This window comes from Astatotilapia calliptera, chromosome 1, assembly GCF_964374335.1.
Source record: "Astatotilapia calliptera chromosome 1, fAstCal68.1, whole genome shotgun sequence".
Lineage (NCBI taxonomy): Eukaryota > Metazoa > Chordata > Actinopteri > Cichliformes > Cichlidae > Astatotilapia > Astatotilapia calliptera.
The window spans coordinates 17,332,442-17,356,384 of NC_137422.1; the positions used below are offsets into that span (position 1 = coordinate 17,332,442).

At 41.5% G+C, this 23,943-nt stretch overlaps 2 protein-coding genes across 3 annotated transcripts; one reads left to right on the plus strand and one right to left on the minus strand.

The window, feature by feature from the left end:
• Positions 1-2,945: 2,945 nt before the first annotated feature.
• tgfbrap1 (transforming growth factor, beta receptor associated protein 1) lies at positions 2,946-14,794 on the minus strand. Of its 2 annotated transcripts, none has more exons than XM_026165331.2 (13): positions 14,556-14,794; positions 10,623-11,333; positions 9,129-9,323; positions 8,363-8,517; positions 8,100-8,182; positions 7,372-7,552; positions 7,137-7,297; positions 6,551-6,608; positions 6,310-6,453; positions 5,915-6,058; positions 4,877-5,036; positions 4,228-4,679; positions 2,946-4,037 (listed from the first exon to the last, which is right to left on the minus strand). In XM_026165331.2, the coding sequence occupies exons 1-13, from the start codon at positions 14,725-14,727 to the stop codon at positions 3,849-3,851; spliced, it is 2,805 nt and encodes a 934-aa protein (XP_026021116.2). In that variant the 5' UTR covers positions 14,728-14,794; the 3' UTR covers positions 2,946-3,848. The 2 variants fall into 2 exon arrangements, with proteins under 2 accessions (XP_026021116.2, XP_026021108.2); XM_026165323.2 differs by lacking the exon at positions 14,556-14,794 and adding an exon at positions 12,710-12,933.
• Positions 13,719-22,738, plus strand: cul4a (cullin 4A). The gene is made up of 20 exons (XM_026165343.2): positions 13,719-14,388; positions 15,427-15,542; positions 16,000-16,103; positions 16,747-16,816; positions 16,908-16,981; positions 17,058-17,220; positions 17,301-17,390; positions 17,469-17,551; positions 18,595-18,662; positions 18,880-18,998; positions 19,116-19,308; positions 19,477-19,581; positions 19,694-19,804; positions 20,437-20,522; positions 20,737-20,844; positions 20,967-21,080; positions 21,186-21,291; positions 21,378-21,550; positions 21,656-21,808; positions 21,910-22,738. Exons 1-20 carry the CDS (start codon positions 14,250-14,252, stop codon positions 22,003-22,005), a joined length of 2,271 nt encoding a protein of 756 aa, XP_026021128.1. The 5' UTR covers positions 13,719-14,249; the 3' UTR covers positions 22,006-22,738.
• Positions 22,739-23,943: the final 1,205 nt, after the last annotated feature.

A 23,943-nucleotide genomic window follows, 5' to 3' on the forward strand; every position in this document is an offset into this window, starting at 1 on the left:
GTTCCAATTGCTTCGTGTTGCTCTGCACAGTGAATGTCTCGTCTGAAAACAGTCAGTGATCAGGATCATCAAAACTGCAGCCACAACAGGCTTCCAACTGCATCGCCGTCTCTTCACACAGCGAGGAGTCTCTTATCTGCCAATTTCATCTTGAACGCCTGAAATATTTGTTACCGCGCCTTCAACAAAACTACAAAAGAAAAAGAGAAGATATGAGAAACGTTATCAGTTTGAATTATAAATGCTCTCAAAGTCCATGTGTCTTTTTTATAATCAGCTTCTTTTAATCTTAGTTCTCATCTCCAGAATTGTCAGGATTGACATGAAGACATTATTATTGGCACCATTTGCACGTTTGAAAAAAAAAATTCTGTGGGGTTTTTTTTTTGGGAGGGGTGGGTATTTGTGCGCATAGACACAAATACCCAACCCCACTCATTGCCTTACACTCTAACTGCCACCACAGCTAGCAGTTAGTGTAAGGCAATGAGTTTTTGCTGCTAAAATGTATGCTTTAACTTCACACTCAAGAGGTTAACTGACATCCAACAAAACAGCTGCTTTTAAAAAAATCCTTTTTATTACTCTTTAATCCACAGAAAAACTTTAATTCCCAAGAAGTGAGGAAAAAAACAGAAACAAACAGTAATCCTGCTTATCATGCTAAAATGCACGTTGGAATTACTTGTGAGCTGATGCAGTTTCATGTTTATTAAACCAGGTTGGTCCTTTTTCCATCCACACGGGCATTGATGGAGGAAGCAGCAAAGGGATACAAATGCAGTATATACAGAGGTATAGATATATATTTATGTAAAATACGACAGGATGCTTTCACACAGCTCTCCTGAATACTTTTATCATCATTCTTTGAAGTCATGGCGAGGAGTTTTAAGCGAGCTATGACTAAATTCGTCAGACAGAAGCAGCTGTGGAGTGAAACCCAATGCATCCACAAAGCTCAGCCTTCCGAGTTAGAAATATAGCCCATGAATGCACAAAGTTCTTTACATGTAGAAATAGGCAGCAGGTAGCTAACATCAACACCACCACAGCATTCAGAGACACGGGTTTTAGTAGATTGGACAACTTTGAATTCATGAAAGTTTTCCCCTAAAAAACATGGAGATCAACAATGATTTAAATTGAGTATATTCTCTGGGCAGCACACGGACACAGTCATGTTTACTTTGGGGTTTCCTTCATTCCTCTGTTTTCTCAAAGCCTCACCTTCTAAAGATATTTAGGAACATGCCCAAATCTTCTCTTCACAAACATGACATCCACCTGCTATGAGTTATGAAGACTTGTTAAGCAACAGCATGTGATCTGAGGTGTGACAGCGCCCGATGATTAAACACTTTTTGTCACACTTGTGAAACGTTTAGAGGAGAAAGATGTTTTAGGGGAACAAGCGCAGTGCAGCATCATGCATTAGTTAGTTGGTCGTTTCATTATGAATGCAGGAAAAAAAAATCATTGTTCCTCACTCAGCCTGCACACTGTGGCAGCGAGTCTGATACAGCTGTAAGTTTTTGTTTTCCCAAAAATCTTTGAATCATGCAGTTATAGTGACTGTCAGACTGAGGTTGTATAATTTGAAAGTGAGATTAAACACGTTTAAAACACACTTTATTCCAGAGCCACCCCACCTGTTATTTAAAGCATACCCATTAGTAAGTGGAGCCGTGGTAAAGGACCTTAAAGTGATTTCCACGAATGTGTGGTTCTTTTAATTTTCCAACATAAAGACATGAGTGATGCTCTTTATTTGTTTGCCTGTGAACCCGTTTATGCAAAAACAACCAGGCTGAATTTATTGAAACTCAAAACTGGAGCATGTGCCAAGAACATTGAACTGTAGAGATTGTGGTATCAGCTGGCGTTCTGGTTTCAGACACATTACTGCCATCTTATGGTGTCTTTAGAAACAGTCACAGGGAGATGAAGTTCTTGTGTTGAAATATGAAAAGGCTGCCAAAAGTAATTTACCCCTGCATATTAATAGAGACAAATTACAGTTATCACACTGCATTCTTGCCAGATTCTTTCTGAAATTGAAATGTTTTATTTATTTTTATCTGTTTGGAACAATTAATTTCTGGAGAGTCAAACCTAATTTAATTTCCGATGAAAACATCTTTATACACATCCCGCACACACACATTTTCCTCTGAAACGTGTTTTGCTGAAAGGATTCAAATGAATACACAAAACCTCAGTGAAATAATGATCTTTTTAAAAAGAACGTATTAGTGGGACGTTTGTGATCTTTAAAACATTTAAACAGTTTAGGCAACTTGCAAAGACAAACATAAGTGTAATATTCCTGTGTTATATTTTCATAACAAAAGAATATTACACTTATGTTTGGAGCCTGTCTTTGCATGTCCACCTCATTCTCATAGACCAAAGACTATGATGCCATAACTAACTTGACTACTTTTCCTGTTACGATGTCACAGGTGTGTGAAGAACAGACACTGTTAATTGACTTCATGCAGGATCTTTCACCCACTTACCCATCAGTTTATTTTGTGCACGGTTCATTTTTTCCTCAAGTGTTTCACCTTAAATGTCATTGCATACTACTGCTGCTCTTGGACACACTGCCATTTTTATGAAGTCTCACAATCTTTGTTATCACGTTCACTGCGGGCAGTTTTAACACTTGTTGCATTAAATGCAAATCCAAAACTGAGAAAGCTGAGAATTTTACAGGCTCTTTGAATCACAGAAATGAGACGGGTGCACTTTGCACTTTCAATGGAGAGAGTTGTAGTTCGTGGCCTGTTGTTCTACATGATTGATCTTGTACACAAATTTTAAACAAATAGCCTATACTTCAACTTAAATGTTTTGCTCAGTATTGCGTACATGCATACATTAGGATATCTAACAGTATGAGTGGCCTGTTCAAACAAACAAAATGTATGCATGCATGCTTGGGGCAATGGAAATTTTATTTATTTGTTGCTTGAAACCAGACAAAATGTATGCAGGTTCATTTCAGTTACGCTGTAAGATTAACTGTCACATCATTAAGGATTCATCTCATTTGTGCAACTTGTAGAAGGTCAATGTGATGTGTATAGTCTAATAAATGTCCAATTACACTTATTCATAAGTGAAGCACTGTTATTTTCACATTTTATGTTGTTGCTGCTCCACAAAAGGTTGGTGTTTATTTGTTTAAACCTTGCTATGACAATCATTTAGTGGGTTTGGATCAAATTGCTGCTTGTCAGTTACCAACTAATACAACATCATTGTGGGTGGAGGGAAAGCAGCTTTGAGACCAGAACAAAGAGTCAAAGACATACAAAAAAAGAAAAAGAACAGACTTTTTCCATCAGTACTGATGAGCCTTTGTAGTATTCACATTACAACCCAACTCTGTAATGTGCGAGTTAAGACAGGTTAGAACAGTATTAATACAATACCCATATGGAGCCGATTAGACCCAAAAGTGTAAGACTGTTCATGCTTCAGAAATATATGCAATGAGATTCAAATATTATGTTCTGTAGTTCAAGCAGTTTCTTGAATTTAGGATTAAAAAAAAAAAGAAGAAGAAAAAACAAAGACAGGACGGCCACAGAATGGAACAGAAATCAAACTGTAAGTCTGAAAGTGCAGTACAACTGCGGCGCTCGAGTCCCCCACACAGTCGCCCAGCCTTCTTTGTGTGTCTTGTTAACTCCACAGCTGCAGAGCCCACTAGGGGAACTGGGGCTCTGTGCTTTTGTCATCCCCACAGTCCTCAGCCATTGAAAATCTCAGCGCATCCTGCTGTAGTTTGGTGCCTCTCATCCCAAGCCATGAGGTTTCTTAAAAAGGGTTAGGTCTCACGTGTGTTTACTGCTATTAGTCAACTGTCTCTTTGTGGGAGAGTCTCTTACTCTCTGGGCAACACAGTGGGTGTGGACAGGCACTCCACCGGGCAGACACACCACGCTGGGCTCGCTGAAGGTGTTGTGGCACAGGTGGCATCCCTTCTTTTCAGACACAAAGACGGGTCTCTTACACTCTTTCAACTGGACGAGAAAAAAAAAAAATAACAGGGAAAGGAGTTTTAAGGTGTTTTGTTAAAAACTTTTCATGGTTGTTTACCCGTTTATTTGATCGTGAAACCAGAAAATTAAAAATGAAAGTGTTTCGTTAAGCGTAAGAGTAGAGCAGTTATTTATATACTTATCTAGCTTAATACTATAATGCGTTTCTTACCCTATCATGCAGCAGTTGAAGGTTTTCAGAGTGTGCGAGCCCTAAAGCGATCCTGGACGTGCGGCAGGCGTGCATGCTGGCCCTGATGGCTCGACCCAGAAAGGGACGCAGCAGCTGAAGTGACCAGCCTTCTGGCAGCATTCGCAGGACACGGACCGCGTCAAACACCTCCCCGTGCCGATTTAGGAGATCCACTGCCGCCATCTCCAGCTCTCCGCTGTCTCCCGATTGCCCAGGAGGGCTCCCATCCAAATACACCCCCAGCAGCAGGTGAAAGAGCTGCTGTCGGTACGCCGAATCTCTACTAGAAGAGGCCCATATGCAGAAGGCCTCGGCGGACGGGAAGTCTCTGAGCTGGTGCACCAGAATGTGCAGCGCTTTGTCATGCTCCTCTAGTTTTCCATGTAGTGTTGCACGCTCTAGCAGCAGTTCTTCACAGTTCTCCATTTTAGCTGAACAGAGCACAAGAACACCAAACATCATGAAAATCTCCAAAATGATCACCAGACGCACAATTAAATGAAAAGCAAGACCTCGTTAGAGCGCATCAATTAAATCTTGTTCATAATCTTTAAAGAGACGTTACAAAGTAATTCCACAAGAAAAAAGAAACTCCTGTTAGAGACAAACAAACAGATATTTTTCTCACCTAAAAGAAACTGTACACGGTATAGGTCGGACTCCCTGAGGAGGGCTTGAAGCCTTTCCCTAGCTTTGGTCAGTTGTTCCTCATCTTTTGGAGACTGTGACATCAAAGATAACACCCTCTCCAAGTACAACACAGCTAGATGTGTGTGGAACTTCTCCTTCTGCATCCACAAACATGAAAACAGTTCAAATTAAATAAGCTTTTAAAGATGCACATCTGTAGATGGAAACCTAAAAATAAATCCACGATGAGAGTTGTCCAAAATAACCATTTACAATGATTCAATACTATAGGTAAGCAAGTTTCTAGAATCTAATGTTAGCTAGAAAAATGAAAAAGGGGCATCGTGGGGCCTACTTTCAGGATCACTTTAAGGATCTTATTCCCAAACTACAAGAGTGAAGCATGTCTGCAGCCCACAGGTCAGACTGTGGTTTCACTGAGCAGCAGCAAGTGTTCAGTTGTGTGCATGTGCAGCAGTTCGCTGATGTGAAAACATTTATAGACTTCAGGCTTCAAGAACTCATGAAAATATTCATCCAACCATTTATAAAAGTACTTGTACTTAAGCTCCAAATTAAGGATGTGCACACCCTTTAGAAGTAACTTAATTCTGACAGCTCAAGACTAGAAGGGGAAGTCGGGGAGACAGAGCTAACCACCGAAGCTACCATGTCTCACGTGAGCTGCTTCACTAAAATGCTTTCACATTTAGTCAAGTGTTCAAATGCATTTTCATGTCGGAATTAGGGAACATTTATACTGGACGCACAATTTCTGGTGATGCCTTTGCCACCTTGCAGGAAAGGTTTGGTTTTATTTAACCTTAAATGTGACAGAAAGCAATGTTTACACTTCCAATTTTTCTGAATCCCCTGCTCACTTAACTGCAGAGGCTGTGCATTTGTGCTGCCAAAATATGAACAACCTACAGCTGAATATTACGCCTTCACGTCTCCTCATACTTAAACATTCTGTGGGAGTGCAGCCTGAGACCTGAACACTGTCTATCAGCCATCACAGCTTGTGTTTTTGTACCTGCACCCTTTTCTCCAGCACCAGGTTCTCCAAGTAGAGCAGAAGCGCCTGGTTGTGCTTTCCCAGGTAAGTGATGACATCATCAGGGTTCAATTCCGGCTGGTCTTTACTGGTATGCCTCTTAGTGAAGATGTGGACACCTATCTATGGGCAAGAAAAGAGATTAGGTTACTACTTTAGCTTTTGCAAAATGACTGGAAGTGACGCAAACTGTCTGCAGAGCAAAGCTCTAAGCTCTTTAAGATAATGTACTGCAACAGAATAAGTACACTCAAACACTAGAACTAGGAAATATTGTGCAAGCATTGGCTAGTGACAGACAGCAAGACTCAAAAACTTCCAAGTGAGACCAGTATTAATAATTCTGCAGCAGCGTTACATTTTTGGTAACCTACGATGGGATCCTTCCGTAGGGCCCAGTCTGCATACTTCCATACAAGGTCCACATTAGAGGAGGTGCAGAGAAAGTCCACAATGTACTCAAAAAGATCAGATCTAGTAGGGTCTTGCAGCTCCCCATCTGCCACACGAATCCACAACTATCAGAAACGTAAAGGGTTCAATTCATAAACATCGTATTAGTGCAGATTCTTCAGTCATAAATCACTGAGAAAAAAAATAAATTTGCAAACATACCTGAAGTGCTGCTGAATCCTGACCATTATAATGATAGAGCAGCCCCAGCGCAAAATATCTTAAAGACAGAAAAGAGCTGAATGAAGCCAAAGCCGCCCTGGAGGATTACATTTTCTGTATAAAGCAATTAAATTGCCTTCCTAAACTGGACATAGTATTAAAGCTTTACCAGGGTGTTAATTAACAGTGTGGGAGGAAGGAAGAGCATTTACCCAATGAAGACCCATCTCAGTCCATCCCTCTAGTGAATTTTGTAGCTGTAATAATTAAAGTTCTGTTTCCCAGTCATTCCCAAGTGTTATTGTTGCTGCCAATTACTGAATTTTAAGCCTGATTTCATATGAAAGAAGTCGGACTAATTTACTTTAATCACCATTTATACAACAGTCAAACCATGTGCTCACACGAGCACGCACACACACACACACACACACTAGAAACCAAAGCTTTTAGGTCATTGTGCATGTTTATCAATGAAGCTATAATTAACAACATTTTGGAGATCATAAAGTCTCTCTGTGTTGGACCAGTTTCTGAGTTTTTAATCATGTTAACATAAAAGATTAGATCGTAAGAGTATACAAACTTGTGATATTTCTCCAGCCATGGGACACTGTCTGCTAGCACGCAGGCATTGTCTGAAGCCAGGAGGTCTAAAAGGCTGTCGTGGTCCTGTTCGGCATACAGCTTTAACAGTGCAGTGTCCACATCCTCTCTACAGCCGTTCACCACCTCTGTGCTTCGTACCTGCGCGTACAGATAATGAAAACCATTAACACAAGACAAGTGACAAAACTGTGTGCAGGTCTGAATCCAGTTACCTCTCCTAAATAACTTATGAGGAACTTCTTGCATCGCAACACTTTCTCCTGGTCACCCTGTGCCAGATGATTGAGATCTGCAAACTCGTGGAGAGGAGGGTGGCACCGCGTGAATGAAGAGGAAGCTGGTAGCAGTAACGGGCAGAGAGATATCAGCTCCCGCACATCCAGCTGACCCTTCCTGAAGGATCAAATAAATAAGAGTAAGGTCATAAAAAACTCAACATCTCTAACTGGCATTTGTCAGAACTTTCAAAGTGGAGTGAAAAGATGAGCTCACTGCAGACACAGACAACACAAGAGTCTGATAAAATGTACAAAATGTGGCAGATTTTGAGGATTAGAGATAAACTTTAGGGTGAGTCATGTACTTCTTGCTAAACTAATCACAGCTCTTTAACATTCAAGGAACAGAGTAACCCGGCTGTATGTTCGTAAGTGATATTACAATATTAAAGTCTTTCAATTAAAGCTGAAATTCTACACTTAAAATCACACCTCCATTCCATGCTCTAAAATCCACTGCAGATGTATTCAGAGACAAAAGTAGAAAGCAAGTGTCCCCTCCAAAAGAATATATCCATCTTATGGACCTGATCGCATTTAAAAAAGAAAAAACTGGAGCCATTAAGAATGATTCTTTTATAAAATATATTCCAGGCATTCTCATAAATGTCAATAAAACTGTCTGATGACTTGAGGGTTGACCAGCACTGACCCAGACTTACCGGAAGTGTTCTTTCGCTTCCAGAAACTGAAGCTGGCCAAACTGTATGAATCCGGCCTGCTGGAGGATTCGTTTGTGCAAATTCTGCAGAAGTAGAAAGTGACAATTTAGAAGTGAATCGAGTTTGTAGTTGTGAAAAATATTCTCTTTAATGAAACTCAGCAAGATTAGTTTAGGAAGCAGAATTAACATATTAAGATTTTCTAATAGTGACAACAGGTGCACTGTGTGGCCAACATATCATCTTCTTAAACATGTTGTTACCTGGAACTTGTCTTTGGGGATATTTCTCTGCGCTCCCTCTGTGAGAATGAGCGCCTCCTCCACTCTGTGATTGGCCAGCAAGTCTTGAATCTGTCTTTCTAGCGGCAGAGGTACTAAGACGTACACGGCCTTAGTAGAAGCCAGAATGACCTTCCCTACAAAAAACACAAACACAGAGCACTGAGGGGTCAGACTGATTTTTCCTCACAACAGCTCCATAAATTGAAAGCTTTGCATGCACCTGATGATTGCAGCCAAACCAGGGATAATATATAGCGCACGGAAAGCTTCAGAGAGCTTTAGCTCAGAGCTTCAAGTTCACTTTCAAGCACATATGAGTGTCGTTTTGCACTTGAAGCTCAAAGATGACTTCATATTACTTCAATGCTTTTATTCTAAAGCCAAGCAGAATAAAAGTTTCATTTTAACACAGAACTGAAATCCTCTGTAGCAAGAAATGGTCGATAGTGCTTCAGATCCCATTAAGAGTTGAGACCTGAGTGCACAGCGCCATCCAGACGCTTTCTGATGAACAGTTTTGGTTACACAGTCCAGTCAGCCAAAGCAATAACTATTTCCATCCCCATATCACTTATTAATCCTTTCCTGTTTTTCAAACGCACTTTTCAGGAGCTCTTTGCATCAAAAAAGTACCTGTTAGTTAAACCTAATCCTTGAGGAAATTAAAATGCTATTTACTTAAATAGTAATTCCCATTTGTGATACCTTTTGGTAGACATTAGAAACAAGCAATATGCAAACATACCTTCAAAGTTTTGCAAAATATGGCCATCCCTGAATGAAAGGGTCTGTTTAAGTTGTTGGTCCAACATGCTGTGGATGGTGATGAAGCTCTCGTCCAACGCCACCACGTATGGAAAACACACAGCGGCACCAATCACGCTCTCTGACCACCTGACCGGAGCTCGCTGAGATACACCCTCTGCATTGGCAAACATTCCTGGAGATGGCATGTGGAAAAGCAGTTTTAATGATCAACATGGACATGTTAAGTATAGGTGGGCGGACCGATTCAGGTATCGATACGAGCATTGGTATCGGTATTGGATCAATACTCTGCCTGCCTTCCCAGCAGAGTGACAACCATTCCCCCTCAGCTTTTTACAGCTGACCAATAATAAAAAACCCCAAGGTGATTCTTATTAATAAACAAGCAGATGCACACATGCTGTCAAAGTTACAGAACACAATTTGATCCTTCAGACACCACCAATTACACACAGTACTTTAATTTTAAAAAGGAAATGCACATGTTCCCTTAAACAGCCCCAAAAATAAGTTTGGAGAATCACAACATTTAAGAGATAGTGAGCAAAACAATACGCTCTTTATTTTGAGATGTTAGCCTACACAAAATGCCTGAAATGTATTTTCACACAGATGTGTGACACATAAAAGAAAGGCTGAACCCGGAGCGCTGCAGTGAATGGAGCTGGTGACTGTGTAATGCTGTGGGGAGCAAAGTGCTTTACATGGTTTAGAGAGAGAAATTAAAAGCAACACAAAGCTGATGAACTTCATCCTGTGATGAAACATTTCTATGCCAATGGGAGTGGACCCTTCAAACATGACAATGCCTCTGGTTGTCCTTATCAAACTATTTCATGAAGATGAGAATGTTTAATGTACAATCCTCTGTACTACAAAGCAGGATTTGGATTTATCCTGGTAGATTCACCTTTAATTCAAGAAGGTTCAATTAAAAGAAACAGATTACTATGGAAACTTGTGCTGCAGGACAAACCTGCTCTAGAGTAGATTATGTTCAAGATAAGACATCAGTAGGTGTGAAATCACTGTGTACTGAACAATCACAATGATAGGAGGATCACAAATATTACTAGTGGGGTTTTTTTAAGCTTTAGTCTTTCTTTCATCCAAAAAAGGATCCGTAATCTTGATTCAGAAAAATTCTGTTTTACAATCATTAATCCAAAACACAGCAATTTGTGCTTTTTGACCTCATATCAAATTTGCATGAAGACTAAGTTTGTATCTGGATTTGAAATAATAAGTCTGTTAAACTACAGAGTCACAACTTTTGCAGCTTCAAACAGACTAAACATTTAATATAATACATCCTGCACAATGTATTTCTTCTCAGAAAAACACACTCGCGCAGCTGATCTGTTCTTACTAAGGCCCCTTGTGTTGGAATTTCTTTTAATTTGTCACCCATTGAGATATCATCTTAAAACTCCAAGTATTCACTGCAGGGACTGTTTTTGTTCTGACTTACCCAGACCACCAGGTGCTGCTAAGAGAAACTCCTCCCTGCCAATTCTCTTTACAATGGGTGTCCTCTCCTCGCTGTTGTAAGGGAAGAGGTCTTGGGAGGCTCCCGTGTTGTAGTTCAGGATCATATACTGTGTGGTAAGAGCCAGGCACAAGAAGTAACCGTCAAGACTGACAGCACAGGGCTGCTCGGGCGTTGTCAACTCTTTCACCAGCTGCACTCTGTCCTCGTACACCATGTAAATCTGGACTGTCCGCCGTTTGGAGGATAGCACGCCCATTTCGACACAGAACGGATCGGCGTTCACCGGGTTCTCGTTAACACAAAATGATGCCACGCCCCTGATCTTGGCTCCACCTCCACCTGCCGAGGGCACCGTTTCCAGCGTCACCATGTCAACGAGGAACACTAACCCTTCACAGAGCACTATGAGACGCTCCAGAGCAGAAGCAGCCCGCAGCTCAGCAACAGGTTTCTTGAGGCCAAGGTATTTGTGCAGCAACTTCTGAGCCAAGTAACCCGGCTTCCCTTTAGAGGAGGCGACCTCAGCCAGCAGAAAGTGGTGGATGAAGCAGTCATTGGTGCCCACGTACAAGTGCTTTCCACAGCATTCAATGCACTCAATGTTGATGCGAGCTTTGTCGCCCATTAGGAGATCTCGCTCCACAGCGGGGACTAGCTCAAAAGCCTTCACGCTCATCTTGGCCAAGGCATCTACAGGAGGTACAAAATAAGTTTGCGTCAGCAAAGCTGCAGACAAATTCAAATAATCAATGTGGAAAGCGGACTGTACAACATTTCCCTGTGAGGAATCATTAAGTCTCTGGATATACTCAGCATATAATTTATTCATAAAACTATACATGTATGTGAATTTTTACATGTGTGATGTGTGAGTCTGTGAATGTAAGGTGCTTTAAAGCTGTCGATTTGAAAGGTCGATTCCCACGCCCTCCCACATCCATAAGCCCTGGGTAGTGATTAAAAGAACGATATCGGATACAAGTGGTAGAAACAAGCTTCCTTTGATGGGTGGTTGCACTTTCCCTTAGAGGGTGAGGAGCTTGGTCGTTTAGGAGGAATGCTGGAAGTAGAGCCACTCCTCCGTATAAAAAGAAGCCAGTTAAGGTGCTGGACATCTAATTAGGATGCCTCCTAAAAATCTTCTAGATGAGGTTTTGTAGGCATGTCCTACAAGAAGGAGACCCCAGGGCAGAACCAGGATACACTGGAGGGTTTACATCTCAACACTTTAATGCCTCCCTGCCAGGTGAGCTGAAGGAGGTAAAGAAAAGGAAGGTTTGGGCTTCTATGCCTACCTGTTGTTCCTACAACCGAGAGCCTGATAAAGAGCAGAAGATACTGTTTAAGACGTTTTCTCTTTAAGATAAGGAGATTGACATTTCTTTAAAGTCTCTCCTTGACAGTACAGCTGAGGATTGCTGGTGTTTACATTTAAAGGCATGAGATTTCGGATCTGGGTTGCGTGAAAGGTTATGTGTTCTGACACAAAAAGATTAACAAAGCAGATATGCGGTTTTATATCAACAGCACAATTGTATTGAGTTTCCTGTTACACTACTATAGTAACACTTTATCGTATAGTTTACTCATTTATATTTGACCCATTAGAGATTGATCTCCTCACACCCTCATGCTCAAACAGTACGAGCTAATGGTGTTAGCACTAGCTAGCTCCCCAAACACAGAGGCAGCAGCGAAAAAGAAAATCACTGTTGACAGTGACTGTGTGAAGGTGAGAGAGTCATCATTAGGATATGAGTCATGTCAGGAAGCCGTGGCCAGTTTTAAATCTGATAGGTTGTTTCAGTACCACGTAGCTGAGCTCTTTCGGCTAAAGTTAGCTTCTAAACACTGTTCTCTTGCTATGCTAACGCTAGCAAGCTAATTTAAAGCTAGGCTACATTTCCAGTGTGGTTAAAGCTGCAAGGCTACAACCCTCACGGAGTGCCCACACAAGGAAAATCAACCTATTTTCCAGTCAATCTCCCCTTCACTGACATGATGCTCTGTGCGTCCACACCCTGCCCAGTTCCTCCCGGAGCAGTTGGCGTAGACAGCAGACCTACCTATCAATGCAGGCGGCGCTCGGGACGGCAGGCCGGAGTCACTACACGCAGAAAAGCCTCAGTACTCCGAAAACCAGGACATGAACTCACACCTAAACGTCAACACTGCCATGCTGCTGGGGGTCGTTGCCGCACCGACAGCCGGATAATACAAGCTGAATGGCAGCCAGAGAGTTCCTGCATGTCCAATATGAAACGCCGCCCATTTGCATTGAACCCCTGCTGGCTGCAGGTGATATAGTGGTGCGTTCACCGTTGTTACGAGTTTTTCAACAGTAGCCACTGCTAAGAAACCACCTGGAGCAGTGTTATTGTGAGGCAGGTGCATCAGTACTATTCCTTGTTTACCTCTTCACATATAAAATATTTAAACTAAACAGTCTAAGGAGCTTGGAAAGAAAAGCATCTGGACTTCCAAGCTCCTCAGACTACGATGACATGGGTGACTGAGAGCCTTCACAGACATTAAGACTAAACACAAATATTTCAGTATATTTCATTCATTAACAAGTAATATAGATCTTTATCTCTGGTGATGCTCATAGCTGACAAGTGCGTTACAATGACAAGAGCCAAACAAATATCAGAGGTGATTAAGTGTTTCTAAACTGGTCCTAGTAGCATGTGTGCAAGAAAATGCGTGCCATAACAGTAAACGTGTACTCACTAGCATTAGTAAGGGGTGCTGTTGCATTTAAACTCATCCAGATTCACTACGTCTGCTCCTCACTGTTACACCTATCTCCTTCTCATTCATTCTGTCATGCTTCCACTGACTTTCATTCCCCTTCTCTCCAGAGAACGCCTCAATTTTACCTCCTTAGAGTTCTTATTATGACTAGAGCTTCTTAATTTAATGACTAATGCAAAAAAAAAAGAGTTGTTGTCCTTTTGATGGCAAACTGATTTATTGTTACTGATATTTAAGTTAACTACACAGTATCTCAAACCAAAAATATTTGACCAATTTGTTCTGACACTAAAATGCACCATATGTTCCTGAACGCAACCCGGCCGGTTTTCACCCAAGATGCACCTGTCCAACTGAACCGTCTGAGAAAAGCCATTTTGTTGTGCTAGCTAGCTTCATGTTAGAGAAAGCCAGCAGTAATTTGGGATTTTTATGTCAGCGCTAACGATGTCGCGTTTATGTGTTAGTGTACTGTCGCAAAATACAACAGTTAAACTCGTGGAGGCCTGTAAGTAGCCGATGGGGATATGGACTAGCTTGTGAAGCTATAGAGCTGATGAGAAGACGAGAAGTGTTTGCTAAAGTGTGCTGCAGGTTCAGATAACATACTGTTAGCTAGCAGTGTGTTTACTTAGCAGGAGGTAGTTATGTTTTCGGATTAGTTAACCTCGTATTAAGTCATTTTTTCCCCGTGAATGTATTTTAAATAGGCTGCGAGTGCCTGTGCTGTCAACCAAAGACAAGTAACTTAATATAGAGGCTGCCCCGCTGACGGCGAGTAAACAGCCCGTCAGTAAGTTAGCAAAACACTTGAACCATACAGCGATAAGCCAAAGCGCTAATCTGATAATGGCAGAGGACACCCGACAGGACAAGAGGGCCAGCTTCTCTATAACGGAACACAGTGCCAACGGGATGGCCAGGACCTCCGCTGTGGCCTCAGGCAAAACCGGCACGTCAAAGAAACTAGTGATCAAAAATTTCAAAGGTACTGTCACTGAGCCTCTTCTAATGCGTTACCTAACAGCAGCAGTTACACAGAGATACCATAGCACGTAAGAGGATGTTACTTTCAGATAATGCCTGTAAAAAGATAAACAAACAAAACAAAACAAAAAAAAGTTGCTGCCCTTACTGCCGTGCTCAAGCACTCACATGTCACCTTTACCCAGGGCTTGCTCCTGATAGACTGATATGCATTTTCCATTATGCTGCATAGCTGTTTGTGCCAAATCCACCAGCCATGGAGTTTTGGGCCACTCCTAAATCCCAGCACCTGTTGTATAAAGTAAAAGCACGAGGTTTTATATCTGACATAACTAATCATTGAATGAATTGATCGTCTGAAAGATACCGCTGTTCTGTCAGTCTATTAATTCACACCACAAATGGGGAAAAAACTTAACCCTGGAGAACCCATGGGGTCAGAGCTGACCCTATTGTTTTTCTAGGGAACCCATGGGGTCAAATTTGATCCCATGGGTTCTCCAGGGTTAAATAAGAGGTTGTTTTAAATCAAGGTTGATGTTAATATTGAGAAGTTACAGCACTTCACTTTACAATTAACCATTTACTTTGGACATTTTAGAAATGAAAGAAATTTCGTGTGTGGAAAAAGATTGGCAAATAAATAAATGTCAATAAATGATTGAGTCAGAGAGACCAGTAAATTTGCTTTGTTCAATTTCCAGCAGGATAAATGTTTATTTGCCAACATAGCTGAGAGTCCAAAGTGTGTGGAGGTACTCCCTCTGTAGGTTATTGTCAGTCATCCCAGTGTTGATGGCTTCATAAGTACAGTAAAGCTATTGTATCAAAACTTGCTTTCCTTACCTTCAACATATGACAGAAAACTTTGAAAATGTCATTGAACATTTATTCTTCAGGTTTTATCATTTCCACTTGTAGAGCATTTGTAATAAACAAATGCTCTGCAAGTGGAAATGATACTAGGATGTGCTGCCCACATCCTAATATGGTCATATTTTAGTCCTATAAGTGAGTCTTGTTGTGTTTTTGTAAACAGATAGGCCAAAACTAGCAGAGAACTACACCGAGGACACGTGGCTGAAGCTGCGAGATGCGGTGGGTGCAATCCAGAACAGCACCTCCATCAAGTATAACCTGGAGGAGCTCTATCAGGTTTGCTGTTTGTCTTTTTAATTACCAAACTAGAGTTAGACTTATTTTCTTCACACCCTGAGTAATGTGTTGCACTGCTGGGCCTTAAAAACATGTTGGTACGGAACAACGGGGCATGTCAAGCTCAAATGCTTTGCAGTCTCGACATTTCTAACACCATAAAGCCACGAATATTAAATGAGTCTGAAGTTGAAGAACAGCCGAGGATTAAAATAAACTTGTGAAGACTTGCCATTTGTTTTGAGCATGTTGCATCACGTACAGGACGTCTGCTGATGTGTTTGTTTGCTTTTAAACTGTTATGCATCTCAAAGCCTTTCACCACATTTTCACATAAATCCATGATGTTTTACTAATAGTGTTAAAGTAAGTGTTATTATTCTCCAAATCACCTGTCTGTCCTGTCATATAAAAACAATTGTCTCCTGTTTTCTCTTTGTTTCTGCTGCACTTGAAGGCGGTGGAGAACCTGTGCTCGTATAAAGTCTCACCGACTCTGTACAAGCAGCTTCGGCAAGTCTGTGAAGATCACGTGCAGGCCCAGATCCACCAGTTTAGAGAATATCCTTTTTTATGTGCACAGGCATGTCAGGCAAGCTATGTGCTGAAATGTTGAAGCAAGTAGGATCTGCCTGATATCTTCTTTACTAGAAACCAAAATGATTCTCCGCTAACTGTGGAGTGAAATCCTGTCAGTATATGTTATATCCACTGACTTGATAATAACAAGTTTCTCACTATAAGAGATAAATATCTAAATTACTTAAGTTTGATGAGGGGAAAATCTGTAACCGGACACTAGTTTCCAGATGTTGTTCATCTGTGTGCAGACAAGAGTTGGGTATTGCTTATATAGTGAGTAGCAATTTGTTTGAGATCGGCTGCACACAGATAAGATAAAGCAGTGCTCCACCTTCTTTATAAATCTGCAGTTGGGACCTCAAGGTGGATTTTGCTTGGAGCTTATTGGTAGCTTTACTCTTTCAATGATATCTGGGGTCTGCTGGCAGACGTCAAGCGATGCTAAATGTGTAGTTTGGTTATTAACACTGGTTGGGCAGCTTTTTGAAGTTTGTTCTTTTAAGTATTAAGAGGAAGTTAGATAAACATGCTTTGTCATTATATCTCATTAGAGGTACTGTAATATAATTCAGAGCTGGGGTTTGATGCCTCAGTAAAAGATTTTCTTTAACTTGGACCTCACAGAGTCTTTGGACAACCTTTCCTTCCTGAAGCGAATGAATCGCTGCTGGCAGGACCACTGTAGGCAAACTGTGAGTGTGATGTTTGATAGATATCCATTTAAATCTGCTCTGCTCAAACCTTAGTGGACTGTAGGAATGTTAATCTAATAATTCTTTGTAGATAATGATCCGGAGCATCTTTCTCTTCCTGGATCGTACCTATGTGCTGCAGAACTCTCTACTCCCTTCTATCTGGTAAAATTATAGTTAATTCCAGTCACTGTGTCTGTAAAGATGTTCTCAGAAAGCTGATGTTATGTATTCGCTGCAGGGACACCGGTTTGGAGCTGTTTCGCACCCACATCGTGAGCGACAGTGCTGTTCAAAAGCGAACAGTGGAAGGCATTTTGGAGCAGATTGAACTGGAGCGGAATGGAGAGACCGTGGACCGGAGTCTGCTTAGGAGTCTTCTTGGCATGCTGTCAGACCTGCAGGTACACAATCGCCTCTTCGTCACGTGGGCGCTTAGAGTGCATGCCAGTATTTCTCCATCATGACTCTCAACTCTTGTTAGGTTTACAAAGACTCCTTTGAGGAGAGATTTTTGACTGAGACCAATCGTCTGTATGCAGCAGAGGGACAGCATCTGATGCAGGAGAGAGACGTGAGTGAGACCACCAGTGGGTGTGTGTGTCATGTGATTGTCATCAGCAGTGCTGAGTGTGTGTTTGTGTGTGTTCAGGTACCCGAGTACCTGCACCACGTGGCTCGTCGGTTGGAGGAGGAAAATGATCGAATCGTGAGCTACCTCGATCAGAGCACTCAGTAATGTTTATTTATTTACTTATTTATTTATTTATTTGGATTTTTATTATATTCATGCATATCGCTGAGACATCCAACCATCAGCTATACCTGCTTATCCTTTTCAAGGGTTGCGGGAGCTTAAGGAAGGTAAAATTGCCTACTCGCCATTTAAAACAGCTCTCATGCAACGTTCAGAAAGAACATTTAAAAACCATTCATTACCATATAGTGATATAGAAACTGCTAAATGAGGTTTAGTTTTGAGTCAGAAGGCCAGTGGTGCCTTAAAGTGTCAACAAGCACTGTTGCCATCACAAACTTTGACACTACTACACTATCTTTTGATTCTATTTAAATAAAAAAAATCTACATGTTTTGGTTGGTTTACTCATTTATGATCGTCTCAATCGCACCCTGGAAGTTCCCTTCTGACCACGTGCAGCTATGCATTTGCAGTTTAACTGTGCAGCTCTAACTTGCACCAAATGCAAATTGATGTAAGCATTTATGTAAAGGATCATCACTGTGGATGAGAACTCTGACCACAGCTCAGACATCAAACAGCATGTTTCAGTAAAACAGTCCACAGTCTGCAAGCCCGTATGAGGTGCTTGCTCCTTATTTTTCCATTGTCCACGGGGTTGTGCAGGACTTACTGATTATATTTGGTGCACATAACTTGAATTTTTTTAGCCCCACAAACACACCACAACTGAGCACCAGCTAAATTTGTTTCCTTTTGACTTCATCCTCCTCTTCAAATTGCAATTTAAGCTGATGGGGGAGGGAATCCAGTGTGCATCACAAAAGTGCATCTGCATATGGACCGAACTGGATTCCCACAGAGCCTTTTTAAAAAAACAGCAGTCATGCTGGAAGTGGTGAATGGATTCACAAGGAGACGATCCTGAAGGAATAATTGGCAAAATATTTATTTATTATATAGTTTTTTCTTTTTATAGGTGTGGTAACAGATATTCTGAAGAACAGCAGCTTTGCTTTGCAAGCAGAGAACTTTGTTTACGATTGGTTTGTCTTATATTGTTTTCTTTGTTTAACAGGAAACGTCTCATTAGCTGTGTTGAGAAACAGCTGTTAGAAGAACATATGACTGCAATACTGCAAAAGGGTATGTCAGTGTGAAAGGTTTTGCAAACAGCCACAAACTGACGTAGTGCTGGGTTTCTGTTAAACTGGTACACATGAGTATTCTTTTCTTTCTTTTTTTCCTTTAGCAACTTTTTTAGTTGAGCTGTCCTGCCTGTAGAGCTGTATCCTGTTTTTATGTACGTAATTAAACATTTTCAGTATGTAAAAAGCACTCACGTGTAGCATGTTTGTGACAGGTCTGAGCACTCTGCTGGATGAGAATCGTGTGACTGAACTCACCCTCCTCTACCAGCTCTTCAGCAAAGTGAAGGGAGGACTTCCCACACTGCTGCAGTTCTGGAGGGATTACATCAAGGTACACACAAGACCCAACACATTTGTAAACATCAACACAAATCATTACTGTCAAAATAAATGTGTCCTGGTCTTTTTGTGTCTAAGACGTGTGTATGTACACTGTATTTGGTTTCAGTCCTTTGGAGGAGAGATTGTATGCACTCCAGAGAAAGACAAAGACATGGTACAAGACCTGCTGGACTTCAAAGACAAGATGGACAACGTGGCACAGAGCTGCTTTGCACGCAATGAGAGCTTCATCAATGCCATGAAGGAGGCTTTTGAAACTTTCATCAACAAGAGGCCCAACAAGCCTGCAGAGCTTATCGGTAGGCCAGGTCATTTAATGATGAATTTGTTTCAGTAATTTAGATTTTTAAGAGTTTTGGAAGTATAAAACACTACCTTTGTGCGCTTAAATGAATTTACACAGCTCATTTTAATGCGGTTTTCATTAGTTCCAGCATGTGATAACCGCTTTTGTGCTTTCCATGCAGCTAAATATGTGGATTCTAAGTTAAGAGCTGGGAACAAGGAGGCTACGGAGGAGGAGCTGGAGAGAATACTGGATAAGATAATGATAATCTTCCGCTTCATACACGGTTAGTTATATTTAATGAATATGTCACTGTTTGCTTTTCACCCAGTTAGTCTTACTAGTGAATAGGAAGTTTGTTTCCGTCTGACGCCTCTTGATCTGTTTTGTACATCCAGGAAAAGATGTGTTTGAAGCTTTTTATAAGAAGGACTTGGCCAAACGCCTGCTGGTTGGCAAGAGTGCCTCTGTTGATGCTGAGAAGTCCATGCTGTCCAAGCTCAAACACGGTAAGTCTCTAGTCCGAGATCTTATATAGTCTATAAACAGATGAGAGTCCGCTTGTAGTCCAAGTTCTGTTGACCAGTCAGACTCAGTTAAAAAAAAAATAAAAGTGACAACATCAGCTGTCTGATGACAGTTTAAATTTTCATTAGATTTTAAAAACAATGACAGTCCTACAGAAAAATCTTGAACTGGATTTCCGTAATCCGTCATCCAGATATCCTGTTTATACTGGAAACCCTGAACAATTGTCTGTTGCTCTTATATGCTGAGTCAGCAGAGTAGCTGTTTTTTAAGGCAGATGGGAAATGTTTCACACCTCACAGTCAGCACGTTGCTGTTAATCAACATGCATGCCTCACTTATAGATATATGCTTGATGTTTTAGAGCAGTTAGATGAGGAAACTGGCCTTTTGGTTGACCTTATCCTGTGCATGCAGTATATTCTGAAATTTGATTGATGCCGCTTTAACCGCAGAGAGGATCTTTATGTTGCAGTAATATAGCAGCAGCAGCTCTAAATGAAGTTCTAATATGAAGTTATTAATGCTAATATAGACTCTCATGGGTGTCTGTGGTAATGTGGTAGTGTGAGAAGCAGCCAGCTGTAATATTCATGGTCTTGACTTCCTGCAGAATGTGGGGCGGCGTTTACCAGTAAACTCGAGGGGATGTTTAAAGACATGGAGCTGTCCAAAGACATCATGATCCAGTTCAAACAGGTACCTGAAGTCTTCATGCACATAAACAAAACTAGATAAATGAAGAAGCTTCTCGTATGAGAAGTCCAGTCACTTGTTTTCCCCCAAGCTCCTGAAAAATAAGATATTGTTGAGCTTTGTAGACACACTCCACTTTATTTGTGTCTCAAAATGCTTTTTTTTTTTTTTTTTTTTTAGTGCATCATTGTAAAACAATTGTTCTTTTTTAACTCAGTATATGCAGAACCAGAGTGAGCCAAGCAACATAGAACTTACTGTGAACATCCTCACTATGGGCTACTGGCCTTCATACACACCCATGGAGGTGCACCTGCCCACAGAGGTAAGCAGCTCTGCATTTAGGTCTGGCACACAAATACACTTGACCACTGCATGAAACAAAACAAATCAGCTGATTCGATCCAAGACAGTGTTGATACAAATAATATTTTTATGTTCTGGTAGATGGTAAAACTCCAGGAGGTGTTCAAGCTGTTCTATCTGGGTAAGCACAGTGGGAGGAAGCTGCAGTGGCAGCCCACACTGGGCCATGCTGTACTGAAGGCAGAGTTTAAAGAGGTAAGAGCCTTGTAAGAGATAATGGAGCGTGGAGAAGGTGGATACACTGGGCTGAGAAAACATCTGGACTGCACCTGGATTTAAAATGACTACTTTGTACTGCAGGGTAAGAAGGAACTGCAGGTCTCCTTGTTCCAGACGCTGGTACTGCTCATGTTTAATGAGGGAGAAGAGTTCAGCATGGAGGAGATTCGGGCTGCCACTGGCATAGGTAACGCGTGTCTTTATACAGTTTAACCGTTCTGTTTGGGGAGGGGTACCTGCTGTATCACATGGCTGCTCTCTTATCCCTCACAGAAGAGGGAGAGCTCAAGCGCACGCTGCAGTCTCTGGCCTGCGGAAAGGCACGCGTCCTCAACAAGAACCCTCGAGGGAAAGACGTGGAGGACGGAGACCGTTTCAACTTCAACAATGATTTTAAACATAAACTGTTCCGCATCAAGATCAACCAGATCCAAATGAAGGAAACGGTAAAAATAACGTCTTGGTCTTTGGTTGGTTTTTTCGTTCACTAGTTGGGGGTTTTTTTGTTCTTTTTTTTACTCATCACACTTATTTATTTGTTTTCCCTACAGGTAGAGGAGCAGGTGAGCACCACAGAGCGTGTGTTCCAGGACAGACAGTATCAGATCGATGCAGCAGTGGTGCGCATCATGAAGATGAGGAAGACCCTCAGTCACAACTTGCTGGTATCGGAGCTCTACAACCAGCTGAAGTTCCCTGTCAAGGTGATCAAGATTAAGCCTGTTTTGGGGCTTTTTTAAATTAACTAATTAATTTTATTTCCCCATGCACCTAAAGCTCACCTGACTCTCCTTACTCTCCACAGCCGGGTGATCTGAAGAAGCGGATCGAGTCGCTCATAGATAGAGACTACATGGAACGTGACAAGGAGACTCCTAACCAGTACCACTATGTTGCCTGAAGGGGTACCGCTGTCACCGTCATGCTTTTTTCACAGCAAGCGTGCAGCTGGCCCCGTAGCACAGGACTACAGCCCCTCAGCCACCCGACTCTCCTCTGGTGCCCATCTTTCCCTCCGTCCACTCTCCTGGACACAAGGTCCAGATGACACAGAGCTCCAGAGAGACGAGAGACACTTGGCTGTGCTGCTCCCATTCTGCAATATCCTTAGTGGGACTCTAAGATTGGGCTGGAGGAGTGGCCCAGGTTGTTGATGGTTGATTCATGTGACTTGCAAATCTGCTAATGCAACACACAACAGAAAATAACTAGCACTTTCCTCTGTTTTTGTTTAGTTTTGTTTTCCCCTCAGATTGGATTATTTTTCTCCATGTCATTCTAATATCACTTATTTTCTATTATAGGTTGTTTGTCTTGAGTTTTATGAGTTCTGTTTGTTTTTTTTTGGTTGTTGTTTTAGATGTTTTTCTTATGAACGGCTGCATAAACTGCTGAGTATAAGCCTGACTGGCTGGTTACTTGACACAGCTGTTGAGGATGAGACGAGTAAAGAGCACAGATGCTAAAACATATGCAGGCAAGCTGCTCGGGTATTACGTTTGGCATCTTTGTTATTTGTTTTGACCAAAATGTCCAAATGTTCACTGTCATGTGCTGATGTTTTCGTAGACCAGATTGTGTTCTGTGTAGGAGTGCGGAAAGTGAAGCTGAATAAATGGGTATTTAATGATTCAGTTGGTGATGTGTGCACGTGGTGATGTGTAGGGGTGGGCGGATCCAAATATCGATAGTAAAGATACCAACGCTGGTGTTGGTATTGAACTGACACTAGCAAGATAGGATTAATACTCCTGTTGAAGCTTGGTTTAGACTTCTGTGGGAATTCTACGTCCTAACTTCAGCGAAACTGGAAACTCCTTTTACTGTACACTTCAGATTTCCGCATCGTTTGAGACCTAGTAAGTAAAGATTATTTACACAGCGCTTTTTAAGGCAAAAAAAAACAGCCACAAAATGCTTCAGAGAGGCATTAAAAACAAGGACAAAGTGAACACAGCTAAATCAAGTGAAACAACACAAAACCATTACTGACATCCCTGTCAGAATAGATGGGTTTTCAGCTTTTTTGTTCTTTCTTTTTTTTACTTTAAGGATGCTGTAGAGTCATGGGTGGAAAGAGAGAGAGATAAGCGGTTCCACAGTTTTGGCACTAAGGTTTAGAATGCACAGCCTTCCTTAGTTTTCAGATGGGTATGTGGAATCACCAGAAGACCTCTGTCTGTGGACCTAAGGATCCAGTTTGGAGAACAGGGAGTAGATTAGCAATTTTAAAGAAGATTTTAAACCAATATCTACACCAAACCAAAAGCCAGTGGAGAGTGACAGAGACATGAAACTGAGAGGATGACATAAACCCTCAGCAGAGAGAGAGCCCACTGTCACAGTTCTTTCAGAGAGGCAAAGAATAAACAGGTAGCACATATTGTGGGGAAAGTCATGTCTATTTAATTTATATAGCACATTTAAACAACAGAATTTGACCTAAAGTGCTTTAAAGAGAGCCAAATATACATTCTGGTTCAGGATTTGTAGGCTGTACTAATAGCACTGTCCTTTCACCATTCCCTTGATATTGCTTTTTTCATAGAAATATAGGGGTTAATGGCTGGCTGACTGATACTATAGTCTCATTTAAGGCAAAAAAAAGAAAGAAAAAAAGGTGGGTCCCTTGTTAAAGAAGGATGGCTGAACTGTACACTAAAATGTAGCAGGGCCCTCTGAGTTCCTTCTAGGGTTTTGCATGCCCTCGTGAATTGAAGGTGTCAGCTGACTGCCCACAACACGCACTTAGCAGAGTGCACGGCATAGAGTGGAGGCGCCTTTCACGTGCTACACCCTCATATAAAAAAATATACAGTTCACTGTGCTGTAGTTCGCA